Source organism: Centroberyx gerrardi, chromosome 12 (genome assembly GCF_048128805.1).
Source record: "Centroberyx gerrardi isolate f3 chromosome 12, fCenGer3.hap1.cur.20231027, whole genome shotgun sequence".
Classification (NCBI taxonomy): Eukaryota; Metazoa; Chordata; class Actinopteri; order Beryciformes; family Berycidae; genus Centroberyx; species Centroberyx gerrardi.
Genome location: NC_136008.1, coordinates 23,698,637 through 23,712,494, shown reverse-complemented (window position 1 = coordinate 23,712,494; position 13,858 = coordinate 23,698,637). Strand labels below are relative to the sequence as shown.

The 13,858-nt window shown below is 44.3% G+C and overlaps 1 protein-coding gene across 2 annotated transcripts in view; it reads right to left on the bottom strand.

The window, feature by feature from the left end:
* The window catches only part of snrka (SNF related kinase a), a 52,066-nt gene extending 38,208 nt beyond the window's left edge, over positions 1-13,858 (bottom strand). The window contains exons 1-2 of one of the 2 annotated variants that reach the window (XM_071911770.2): positions 13,674-13,858; positions 12,108-12,821 (exon numbers count right to left, since the gene is read on the bottom strand). In XM_071911770.2, coding sequence (XP_071767871.2) covers positions 12,108-12,786 — 679 coding nt within the window. In that variant the 5' untranslated portion in view covers positions 12,787-12,821; positions 13,674-13,858. The remainder of the gene's footprint in view (positions 1-12,107; positions 12,822-13,673) is intronic. The other variant, XM_071911771.2, reaches the window with a different exon arrangement.

Sequence of the window (13,858 nt, the reverse complement as noted above, 5' to 3'; positions counted from 1 at the left end):
ACCTATCTCCATCCTCCACCTTTTCTCCCCTTCCTCCTCCTCTACTCAACCCTATTTATCCTCAAATTTCCTCAATCCTCAAAGTATTTTTTTCCCCTTTTACAATCACACTCCCCTAGCCGTCCATTCTCCCCTCGTCTTTATTCCTTCTTCTCCACCGGCCACCATCCTGGCATCCTGCACACCCACCCTTCACACCGACTAAGTCCCTTCCTCTCCATCTCCCACTCCTCTTTCCTTTACACATCACCTCCACCCCTCCCCATTCCCGAAGGCCAATGCTAATATCTTCTCAGTATTGGGGTCACAGTACTGTGCCCCTCTCCTCTCCCATCTCTTCCTTCTCTCTACCGTTTCCACTACCGCCTTCCTCCTTATTCCCCCTTTCCACCGATGCCTATGTCTTTGTGTTGTGGCTCACAGCACCATGCTCCACTTTTCTTGTCCTCCTCCACTCATCCTTCCCACTCTCCCCTCTCCTCTACACACACACCCCCACTCTTCTGCGATCCCCTGAACATCCTCTCCTCCTCTTCTTCCTCCTCCTCTCCGTATTACAGCACCACCATGATGCTTTAATTAGCGACTGTGGGATTTGTCTCTTGGCATCTTTTCCTCTCCTCCTCTGTATTCAGGCGTTTTGCTCTGATAAACCACCAAGCAGCATGAAATGACAACAGCCACAATACCAATAACAGGGGAGCCTGTTGAGGGGGCTGGACCAGATCGGCACTGAGCAGCACGCATCACTCACTGCTTGTCACAGTTTGGCTGTTTCGTAAGATCCCACTGCTATAATCAATAAGAGAAAACTGAATTGTGTAAAAAAACAGCTTTAAACAGCTGTTTTATTGGAGTACCAGTAGTGAATGGTATTACACAGGTTTTTCGCATCATATTTACACATTGCACTCACAAATGTAAATCTTTGTAAAAACTAAAAATCACGCTCCAGATGATCATATGCTCTGTATGACTGTGCTGCTCTGCTGCATGCAAGCAGAAGAGGTAGTACATCAGAAAAATATGTCCTACAGGAAACACTTTGGGTCATTTCCCCTCTTCGAAATTATGTTCAATGGCTATTTGATTTCAATGGCTCCAGGAGACACCTCTATTTGTAATAAAACAGTAATACGAATTCTATTAAAATCCAACTTGGGCTGTTGGAACCATGAAAAAAAATTATAGGAATGAAGTCACCCTGTCTGGCTGAACACTTTCATCCTCTCCTTCCACTATTTTCACCTCTCCTTTTAACATGATACCAACATGAGAGACTATATTGGCCAGTAAGCCCCAACTAGGTGCCATTAGGGGGTGTTAACTGCAAGTTAAACCATTTTTCACAGGGACCCATTTGTACCTCATGTCAGTGTTGAGTTCCATGATATGTGTGACTAGTCAGTCAACCAGGCTGCTCACAAACTTCCCTGACCACCAACCAAAATAGCTAGCATATGCTCTGCACTCAGTCATAACATTACATAACCACTACCAACCACTTTAAAGTAGGCACTCTATGTTCAAATCCCAAAAGAGTCACTAATTAACAGACATTTATCTTTGGGGCAACTACAGGATCCAAGCTCCTAATGGAAAAATCTGTGCAGTCACCCAGCCAGCTAACCAGCCGGTAAGGCATCCAACAAACAAGTCAGTCAGCTGGTCAACTAGTCAGTCAGTCAGCCTGCCAAGCAGCCAGCTACCCAGCGGCCTGTAAAGACACAAAGAGATGGGCCTCATTTTCACACGATAGCACCACCTCTCATTTCTCACAGATCAGTGAAAGGGATGATTACACTTAATCATGTGTCTCTGTCTTCCTGCCTGCTTGCTCTCCTCTCTGTGCAGTGGCATCACGCTGTGATAATGGTTAACCCAGCCAGCTTTGTCTTTGGTTAGATCTCAATAACCCCCAACATCATTGCCTTTCCTCATCTCCTCTCCTCTTGTCCATCTGAGATAACAGTGCTGAAAAAGACAGGTAGAGCTTAATTCCATTGAACATAAAGGCCAGGTAAAATAGAGGAGATGAGATTAGGAAAGGCAGGGTGCTGAGATGCCAACTTCTATCATCGCACTAACCTTGTGACTAAGTCAAGATGAGTAGGAGGTTTGTCTCTCATTCACAAATCTGACAGCGCTAGACTGAAAAAGGCCAGGTCTGCATTTCCTAATTTACTGTCTGATTAACAAAACAGGTGGTAGAATTTGGTTATGATAAAAACAATACCTTCAACAACAACACCAAAGTCTTCACCGATTCCAGTGCAAAGAGATACTGACTAGAAATGAGAAAGCAGTGGACAGGCTGACTCACTGGTTGGCTGGCTGGCTGGCTGGCTGGCTGGCTGACTAAGTGTAGGCCAGATGCGGTACAGTGCTGGCTCTCCTGGTCTATCTAGGATATGAACTTTTGGAGAAGTCAGTCACCGTCCCTCTCAGCAGCTCGCTGTGTGTATTAATAGCAGATGTGTCAGATACAGAACAGACTAGACATCTGCCACCTCAACCTGGACTGTTGTTAGGGAAGTGGCAGGGACGGGAGAAGAAGATAGGGGAGAGGACAAGCCAAGGCGAGCTGAGGTAATGAAAAGAGGCAAAAGGAAGTGCAATCAAAGTGGGAACATTTCACACTGACGCTGAAAACAGATACTGGCACAGGGCATAGCAGGGACATATCACACACCTCTCCTGCCTCAAACTGCTAACACACTGACCATGCTGTGCTCCTCAGTCAACTCTGGCTACATATCAAATTTACCCCTCGCTTTTAAACAGGCTTGGGTGGTCACACAGTTAGTAGGTTTTGTTCAACGATGGAGTGTGACTACTCCAGCCATTTAAAATGGAAAGATGCTATTATATTATATATATACTATCAGATACAAAACACAATTAGCATTTTCATAATTTTGGGGGGAATTTGTCTGTTGCCATTACCATATGATGAAAAGCAATCTGAGAACCTACACTCTTTCTACACTACACTACAGACCTGCTGCCAATTATTGGAAGGGGCTGAAGGGCTTAACAGCCTTCTTTGTTTTTTGGACCAATTTCCATATCTCATTTTTCTTCCAGGTAGTCAGAAAATGTAGCCTTTCAATACAGGCATGAAAAATGCTGCATGTTAGGGGTTAGGGTTAGAGAAGCCAGCGAATTCAAGTGGATTTTCAGTTGCAGCACCTCATCTAGTTGGTTAGTCTATTTCCTGTGTACGTGTGTAAGATTTGCAGTGTATAGTGGGCTTCAGCAGCTAGGTTGACTGACAGACAACCTGGAGCAATTGGTAGCAACAGATCCTCTCTGACCAGCCAACAAGCTGCTGTCTCAGCTGCCTGCGGCCTCAGAGAGAAAGGTTAGAGTCAAGGACTCAAGAGGCGACAAATAGCTGTCAACCCGAGACACCACAGAAGTAGACATCTTCCCTTCCAAAATAGATCATAACCTGCTTTCACAAATGTATCTAAGCAAAGGGGGTATGATGACTTGGGACATGGGACCCCCTTACATTGCCTCACAGAGTTAAACAGCAAATAAGAGATATAAGATGGGATCTATAACCACTAATCAGCTCTCCCTGAAGTCAAGGTAACCTTATATTGTTATTTCACTGGGACAACCCTGGTTCACAGCAAGGAAATGCAAAAGACTGCAGTCAATACAGCACGATGTGACCGTGGTGTTGTCCATCACATACCTGTCATGTCATATTCCACTTTCACACTGCAAAGCCCTCTGCCACGCCCCTCTGTTCTGGACTGGTAAATGGGACCCAACCTTGGCTGAGGATTACAAAGCTGAGTGAGGTTTTGAGGGAGTTGAAGTGGGCTGACAGGGCGCCAGCACTCAGGAACACCGTGGCTACCGAAGTATGCCTGTAGGCACGTTCATTTCCCATGCATTGCTCTCTTCATGCTATGTCCTTGAAGTGTGAATAACAACCATTCTGAAAAAGAACATTGGTCCCAGTGCTGGTCCCATGAACAATGAATTTCCTCAATGAAATGACGTCACTGTCTACACCTGCTTTTGTTGGTTCTAGGATACAATTGGGCGCAATGTTATGGCAGAAATTACGGTTACTGTCCAGTCAAGTAAAGACCTTCCTTAAAAATCCTACTGAGGAAAAGGGGGTCCATCCCACTGCCTCATTCATGTTGCAACTTTCAGCTCAAGTTCGAAAACTAATTGACACTTTCCCTCCCACTTTCCACTTTGAGTGAGGTGGTCCCACTGTGCAGCTTGCTCCAGGGACCCACATAGGCCTAGACATTGAGCCTAATCCTGCCCCTAATGACTGGTAGTTCCCCAACTGTCTACTTGCTTTCTCTGAAGAATTCAATGCACTTGTCCGTACCCACCCATCACCTGCATTCAAAAGCTGAAAGATTAAGTGCAATTCATTTTTATTCTATTCTTGTGCTAGATAATCAGGGCAGGAGAGTGGGCCAGCGCACATAAGAGTACTAATAAGTTTACTCATCTTTCAGTGTTTTGTGCTTTTGGAGACTTAATAGGAGGAATGAGCTTCAGCTGACAGTCAAATTGCTTTGGACAAATTACCACCGAGCGGAGGAGGTGCTTTCATACCTGTATGCAGCTAAACACAGCTGATATAGATACAGGACTTGAAAATCTTAGTGATCAAAGAAAGGCACTACAACAACTAAAAACTTTAGTAAACAAGACAAAATAAAGCAATACTTTCAATACCTGTAATAGCTCTCTAACAGCTGTTCTTCATTTGACATTCAGTGGTTACACACACAGCATATAAAGAAATGTATGCTGCTTCCTTTAAGCAATGAAATATCACAAGCATACTGACAGCGTCGCCTGTTCGCTGAAATTAAGTCTACTGGTGGGGCCGTCCTTTTGGCTCATAGCATGTACTCATGATGTCTTTAGTTTGAATCCAATTCACAACCTCTGCCACCTGTCACCCCACCCACTCAGTCTCATCTCTCTCTGCTGCTGGTTATGGCCCATAGGGAGCCTGGCTAGCTCTGACTAATCCCCAACATGACTGACCGACAGCCTAGCTCTGCTCTGCACAGCCTGTAGCCATGGCGGCTCAGTAGACCTCCATCCCCTGGGTTTCAAACTCTCTCTCACACACACAGACATACACACATACCATGGATCAGGTTAGCTATTAGCTTTTGCTCCATTCTTATGCTTTGAAATCTGTGCAAGAGAATGGCTAAGCAGGAAATACATCTAGTCATTCTAGTTCTGCGAGTGCACTTCACAGGAAAAGCACAAGGATTTGGGACTTGAGCCTAAAGTCAAAGCCTGCCGCAAGGCAACTGTTGACAGACAGCTGCTCAAGTTTAAATCCACAAATCAACTGAAATTCCCGTGGGAGGAGGGGGGGCGCGCAGCTCGCTCCTGAGGCCCATATGAATTTTCACGTTAGAGCTGATATGAAGAACTAGACCAGACTTGCCAACTCCTGAAGTCATTAGTAAAACTGGCATTAGTGGAATTAGAACAGGCTGACTGTGCGTGTGTGTGTGTGTGTGTGTGTGTGTGTGTGTGTGTGTATGTGTGTCTCACGGGAAGGGGGGGGTAGAGCTCATAAACATTCCGATCATCATTCACACGCAACACTCCGCCACGGACTTCTCTCTCCCTTGAGATTTCGCTCATTTGCGAGGCTGCTACTCCTGAGTGTCACCTCACTGAGTTTTCAGTGGCACACGCGCACACATACACTTTAATTACCATTGGCAGTTTGACAGGTTTTATAGGCCCACAGCTTCTCAGGCAGACAGAACCAGTCAGTCAATCTACATCTATATAGGATTGGACCACCTCTTCAATTATCTAATTAACATATCATCATACTGTTCGCTGCCTCTACTCTGCCATGTCCAGCAACGCAACACAATGCTATCCTATATTAAAGAAAGCAAGTTAATGGACCAAACTGGGGAGCTAACGAGCTCTGTCATTAGTGTCTTATGGACTCTGGCATGCCTTTTGTCCTAAAATCAATGTTACCAATACAAACCACTGCTCTGTATGGAGCATGTGAAGTGATTCCTCATTCCATGGATACTTTGACTTTTAAAAATCTTTGGTATGACAGGTATTTGAAAGGTTTGGTACTGCAATGCTTTGTAGAAGATTTGGCTATTGATCTAATCTAAATCTAAATCTCTATGCAGGTAAAAAGTAATGGTGAAATAAGGATTACTGTACAGGGTCATTCCGTGTCAAATCAACCAAATTTCAGGAACTTCGCCGGCTCGAACTTTTGATTTTGATAATTTTTCTCCTGATGGAAGATATACATAAATGATGAAGAAAGCCCAAATATTAAAGCTCACTGGTTATTATTTACTGAGTTTCCCCCAATTTTGTGGAGTGAGGGTCAAAACGATAATTTTCGCCTATGATTTGGAGCAAGTTTAGGGGTCTATAAAGCGATACTGAGAAAGGTAGCAGCTCCACTATTTATCTTTTACAGAGAGACTTGTAGGTAGACTACAAGATTCTGGCATTTTCAGCATTTGATTTTGTGATGTGTGCCTATGGCAGTAGCTGAAAAATGAAAAAAAAAAAACATCACACGTGTTTTTTTAAGAGTTTAAATGTTAATCACTCCAAATTTATCAAAGATACCTCAATATCCTTTTACTTCCTGGTTTAAAATAAAAATATCTTGGTGGCTATGCATTTGCAAGGACCTGGGTGGTTTATTCTCTTAGATAATGACCTGTGAATATAGCTCCAGAATTAAGTAGTCAAATTTGACATGTTTTCAAAAGTCAAAAACCAACTGCGTGGCACATGGTAGGAAACTAGTCTTTTGTGTCCACAAAGAAGAGGTTCTGAAGTAAAGATAATATAAAAATTGGAAATGTATCTTTTTCCTTCATTAAAAAAAAAAAATGCTATCTTTGATAGATTTGGAGTGATTAACATTTAAACTCTTTTTTTCATTTTTCAGCTACTGCCATAGGCACACATCACAAAATCAAGTGCTGAAAATGCCAGAATCTTGTAGTCTACCTACAAGTCTCTCTGTAAAAGAAAAATAGTGGAGCTGCTACCTTTCTCAGTGTTGCTTTATAGAGCCCTAAACTTGCTCCAAATCATAGGCGAAAATTATCGTTTTGACCCTCACTCTACAAAATTGGGGGAAACTCAGTAAATAATGATCAGTGAGCTTTAATATTTGGGCTTTCTTCATCATTTATGTATATCTTCCACCAGGAGAAAAATTATCAAAATCAAAAGTTCGAGCCGCCGAGCTCTGGTTGAGTTGACACGGAATGACCCTACAGCAGAGTCCAACATTAACACCCATCTAGCCTCATGATAGTTGAAACTAAACATTATACCCATGTGGCAAGTCACTTCATGATGAAACTTCATCCATTGTGTAACTGAGCGAGCAAGTTTAAAAAAAAAAAAAGTTAATTTCGGACTTTGACAATCAAAGATACTTTCCCTACTTTACCTCCCTACTTTACACTGGTTGTCTCCAGAAAATATGTTAATTACTTTATGTGTCAAAACATGGGAGAAAAGACATTGACGGGATCACAGATATATTGGCATTACCCTGAGCTGTTATTACTGCAGTGTTATCATACTCAAAGACTGTGTGCAAAGTTAAGTGGTGGTTTCTTTCTGACGTGATATTGGCCGCCTCCCTGATGAACCTGTTTGTCCAAACACGATTTCTACCTATATTCAATCAGTCGGTATGTGACTGCTGGGTTACGCAACACATAATATTTGCACAAATGGCCTCTCTGACACCTCCAAATGATCGGAAACTGTTCTGCCAGAGTGTGTGTTTGTTTGTGTGTGTGTGTGTGTGTGTGTGTGACTGTGAGTGTGTGCAGGCATGCGCGCATCTTTCCAACCTGTTCTGTCATTATAGAATCCCTCAGGCACAGAGCAAATGCAGCTGAGAGATAAATACAGGCAGTCAGCAGTGTAGGGTATTCGTATCAGTGTGTTGCATTCATAATCTACAATGTGAATTTGAATAACATATTTTGTGTGCATTGTCCAAATCCACCCACAGAAGAAACCTAGATCCCTCTCCTGATTGATTTCTAAACAAGATTAGCATTATCTCACTCATTCACAAGAAAAACAATTGTGCATTTTGTATCGTCTCCTATTCACACAGTGGTTGTTTCAACATACTGCTAGCGTGATTCTGTGATATGCCAGGGTTTACCGTCATCCCGCTGCTGCTAGACAGAGCTGATATCCATGAAAAACAATCCTAACAGGAGACAGCTTTACTGTGACAAACACTACCCTGGACAGGAATACCATAGCAAATATTGATGGACAGCAGCTAAACCAGGTACCATTTCTAAATAAGTGTGATACTGCAACTCGCTTCCCTTGGATCCACTCTGGCAAGTGGAGAGAGAAAAGGCAGTTATTCCCGGCAGGGCAAACGGAGGCTTTCCATGACCATGGCCAACTCAACGTGTCTGCAACACATAGTGAAACGGTGGTTTATTTAATATGAAAGCCAAGCTAATAAATAATCTCTGGTGGTTACGACAAGAACAAAGACTTACAAAAATGTGTTTGGGGTGGAAGATGAAACAGTATAGATAATGAGGAAGATGTGCTTTGGCCCTGTGGTGGGAACCAGATGAATGTGTTCTAATCAAAACCAGCCAGTTTGTGTCAACATGGGACAGTGTAATCGCTGCAGCCTGCCTCCTTCTCGTCCTCTCCTGGCCCAGTCCAAACAATAGAATGGATTAACTGTTCCTCCCGTTCACCGGCAGCAGGCAACAGTAACCGGGGCTGCAATTAAGAGCCCCTCCGGCTGCTCTCTGGAGACATAGTTCTGATGCACAGGCGCTGCAGACGCCTAGGCCCGCTAAACAGCTCCACGCGCCACAGAACAGCACAGGCTGGCAGACAGAGCTGTAGATAGCTCGACACTGGTGGTCAATGGCTGCTTATTGATGGCGAGGTTTCGTGAGTCAAGGGCTTTCCAGCAGCTAAGAGGTGCGTAAAGCACTTTGAGCCTCTAACGAAAGCTTCAGTTTGTGTCCACTATCAACTTACAGACAAGCAAGACATCACCTCTTTGAATGTATTTCTATGCTTAACTAAACAGGTGATTGTCATTTTTAAATCACAAACATCTGCTAAACCACACCTGTTTTAGCTCCAAAAAAGTCTAGGCAATAAAAAAAAAAGAGCTAGAATCCCAAGAGACAAGCACCATGAAAGCCCAAAGTAAACCCCACTGTGGCCTGGGCTTGCGCGTGGGCAAGCGATAAGCACTTTCTCGCCTCATTACGCCCATCTTGAGAGCAACATGTACAGGAGGCTAATGGCTCTGACCACAGCATCATAAGCCCCACAACAGCCACTGAAAACGCTTAGGCCAACCAACCTGCTCTGCACAGGGTAGTACAGGCAAAACCATAGAGCTAGACAATGGCCATCAATGGCTTTAAGTACTCTCAACACAACCACTGCAGAGGGCCGGGACTATTTAACTGCTCTGTACAGCACAGTACAGCCAAAAGCAGTAGCTAGGCAATTACTATCAATGGTTCTAAGTTCAGGATACAAAACAGCCACCTGGCACAGACACTGCAGACTGTTAGGCCTACTAAACAGCTCTGTTCAGTACAGCAAAGTATAGTGAGTTGCATATGGACAATGGCTATCAATAACTCTGAGTGCAGCGTAACAAACTACATGACAGCCTCTCAGCACAGCCACTGCAGATGGTGCTACACTACAAATTCATGAAATAGCACACTGCAGACGTGTTATACAGTTACACAACAGCTCCACACAACAAAAAGCAGCAGCATAGAAAAGCTCATGGGTGACTGCTCAAAACCCTACTTTCCTGTACAGTCTCTGCAGAATCTGTAGTTGCACTAGCACACAGCTTAGTACTGAGAAGAATCACAAAAAATAACCAGGATGACTCCTGAGCTTCAGGTGCTGACTTTGTGATAGGTCTTGAATTGGGATAGGCTGTTAGACTTAGAGCATACAAGAACTTGGACAAACAATACATCAACAAAAGGTAGGTTTGTCAGGAATGAAGAAAAGAATGCTTATTTTCACATTGACCCCATATTCTTGAAACTAATAAATGGGGATAGAACAGGTTTCAAGGGCCCAGGGTCATGCAACTCACTTGGCACATAACCAAGTAAGAGAAATAGCAGCAATAAGCCACAGTATACTATTCAAGAGCACTAAGCAAGAAAAAGGCATGCATTAGAACTCATTCAAATACCTTCCACAAGGAAAAGACACAAAATATATAGTCCATTTCACATTTTCATTTGAATTTTATAGGCAGAACAACCCCAGTAATGTATTGCACAGGACATTTAGGCCCACAAGAACAGAATGTGTAGGTTAGTTCTAGTACAGCCCCTGATCTGATGCACTACTGCTGCAGACTGTTATAAAACTACACGCGCACTGCAGACAATACTATAGTTTCTGCATAGCAAACACTAGAGCACACTAGCACTGAGCAAACCCGCACGGGGCTGTTCAATACAGGATAGCACACAAACACAAGGGTTTTTCCATGGGCATCCAATGGGTTTGGCAAGGTATGGACACCCACCATACCTTAGCCTTAGTGAGTCCAAATTAGATTTTGTAGTTTTATCGTCGCTATAACAGAGAGCAAAGACCAGGACAAAAAATTTAGAAATTTAGTCTCGTCTGAAACCTGGTCTAATAAAATCATATTAGTAGTCTCACCACAGGGGGACCTGCTAGTGAAAATACTTAAACTTGCAATTTAAGAAGCACTGCACTTAAAATGAGAATTCAGTTCAGCATAGCCAATCATAACACAGGTCATAGTATAGGTCACCTCATAAACAGCCGCACAGAACAGCAGTGTAGAGTCATACACTACTTCCTTCACTGCCATACACCCCAGGGTACAAGATGCCCTATTAAAGATCTTATCAGGGCGTGGGTGTGTGACATGTGTGTGTGTACATGAAGTACAGCGAGAAAGTGACCACAGTTTCCTCATTGCCTCGGTCGCACCCCTCAAGTTTGTGAGAACCGTGACCAAAATACGGGAAGCAAATAATATCTAGCTGACTGCCTATGAAAGTGTTCCCTACATGCACAAACGATCATGAGACCGATTTCAGACTCCTTTGGGATTAGGAGTATAAGAACAACCACACTGGTTCAAAAACAGGCTTTAACTAGGCACATCTCATTATCTGATTCAAAAGCTGGACCTAATCCCTTGTTTTTGTCATCGTGGAACCTACCTGATGAGAAAGACTGTATCATATTAGTCAGTGAAGGACACACAATCTGTCGGTCTGTCTGTCTGCACTCTGTCAGCCCTCATAGAAAATCAATGAGCCAGTTAATTTAGAGCAACGGAACACCCACGGACACCAACACTAGTGGAACTGACCTTGTAGCACATGGCCTGTGGCGGCCCACACAATGATCAGTGTCAAGTACAGTTAGAAACATACTGCTGGGACACACACCTTGATATTCAAAACAAATCCAACTCTGCATGCTCTGCTGCACAGAGGCCACACACATGATTGATGGCTATTTTGAATCAAAACTGTCAATACAAAGCGTGCCGTAGCGAACACATGTCCAGCCTCTGTAAGCTAACAAACAGCCAAAGTGTTACAACAAGGTGTGACAAAAATGTGTGAAGCAGGTGCTAGCCACATTGCCAACCTCATTACACCACGGTGTAGAACCCAGGTTCAAATATGGCTTTACAAAAAGATGCCCTGCGTGATTCGATGCCACAAGGCTGTGAGTTGATACAGGGACAAGCTTGGCGGGGGGGGTTTAATAAGTGGGCTGGTGCCAAAGGCAACACGCCTAGTCCGTCCAGCTCAGTGCAATCAATGGATCATACGAGGCAAAATAACTACTATGCCTGTCTGAAAGCACCAGGCCACCATACATGGGCAGGCATTCAAAAGCCTTGCTCAGTTCCCATCTGATAGCACTGTACTATTACTCTGCTTTTCTCTTCTACTTTCTCATTAACCATATGTCTCATTCCATTATTCCAACATTATTCAGCCTAGGTCTACCCATGTTTTGCATACCTACGGCTGGAGCATCATACTCATCCCCCAGCAGTATTTCCGGAGCAGAGTATGCCAGAGATCCACAGCTGGTCGTCAGCTTTTTCCCCGGCTGAAACTTGTTACTGAACCCAAAGTCAGTGAGCTTGACCAGCCCTTGTTTCTCGAAGAACACCACGTTCTCCGGCTTCAGGTCCCTGTGTACCACGTGGAGCCGATGGCAGTAGGAGATAGCATGGACAATCTGGGCAAAATATTTCTTAGCCAGCTCTTCATTCAGACCCTCCTCATGTTTCATGATGTAGTCAAACATGTCCCCTCCATCGCCCAGCTCCAGGATGAGGTAGAGCTTGGTCTGAGTGTCTATCACCTCATAAAGGCGCACGATGTTGGGGTGCTGGACCAGCTTCATGCAACGGACTTCCTGGAAAAGGTGGCCTGTGGCGACCGTGTCCAGCTTGGTCTTATCGATCACCTTCACCGCTACTTTCTCCCCGGTGAAGACGTGGCGTGCCAGCTTGACCACAGCAAAGTGGCCACGGCCCAGCGTCTTGTCCAGGTCATACAGGCCGGCGATCTTGCCATCATAGCCCCGCTTGAAGCCTGCCATAGCTGGGGAGGGGGATGGGGAGAGGGGTGCCCCTGCTGGAGGTGGGGGCAGGTTGGCTGAGTTATGTGGGTCCAGCTTACTTCCGTTCATCGGAGGCTGTAGGTGAAACCCATGGCCCCAGCTTCCTAAAGGACACAGAGGAAACAAAATACAGCAATTTCAACAAACGCTGACTTCATCACATTGGGAAAAGGTGATGATATGACAGGGCTAAAGGGAATGAGATCTTGATGGTTGGAAATGCATTTCCCTTGTTCACTTAAACATAAAATATGAGGGAAAATACCAATATACCTGCCCCCCTCCTTTACTGCATATGAACAAATCACTGGTGGGGATAGTAATGGTTGGATATAAGGAGGAGTGAAAGGAATTTCAATAAGCCTAATTTAATAAAGTTTTTAGGAAGATGCGTAAAAATAATATCTACAACAACATTTAGCTACATACTTGAATCTCCAATTGGTAGAATATTCAGAGCATGCGTTGGGCTTGTTTTGACAGGACCCCAGCATCATAGCTACAGCATTAGCTACCCTGTCGGGCTGCCTCATGCTATTGCAATGAGCCAGGTAAAGTTTTCCGATAACTATCTTGAACGGCTTTCTAGGAGCTTATGTTTAGCCGGCTGTCTTGCTGTCGCAGCAGAGTTTAGCTGACTGGTTCAGAAGTCAGCCGCATAAGGCCCAGCGGCAGCACAGATAACTAACGTTAGCGTACCAGCGGCTAGCTCTCGTTGTTCATTGATTGATAAACGTTAGCTAACTAGCTGATAGGCGAGTTAACTGGCTTTTGTTCTTTAGAAACTCACTCGCTCATTCACAAAACTGTCTTACAATAATCTCTACCCAAACAAACCTCGCTTAACACAAAGCACCGACTGTAGAGGAACACAAGTGCTGCTTTAACTAGCACCCAGCTAGCTATAGCCTGTAGCACGTTAGCAAGCTAAGGTTACTACGGCTCGCTAGACTCACCTCACCAGCTTCTCTCTCCGGTAAACATCAAGCCCCGAGTCCGGTCTTCGCCGGCTAGTTTGGATCCTTCAGGTCTTCTTGCTTAGGAGCTTATCTCAAACTATCGTAGCAGACAGGAATGATAAACCCTCTTAGTGGTGACCGTGGCACTCAGAAGGTGCCTATGCCCAGGGTTCATCCGTGAA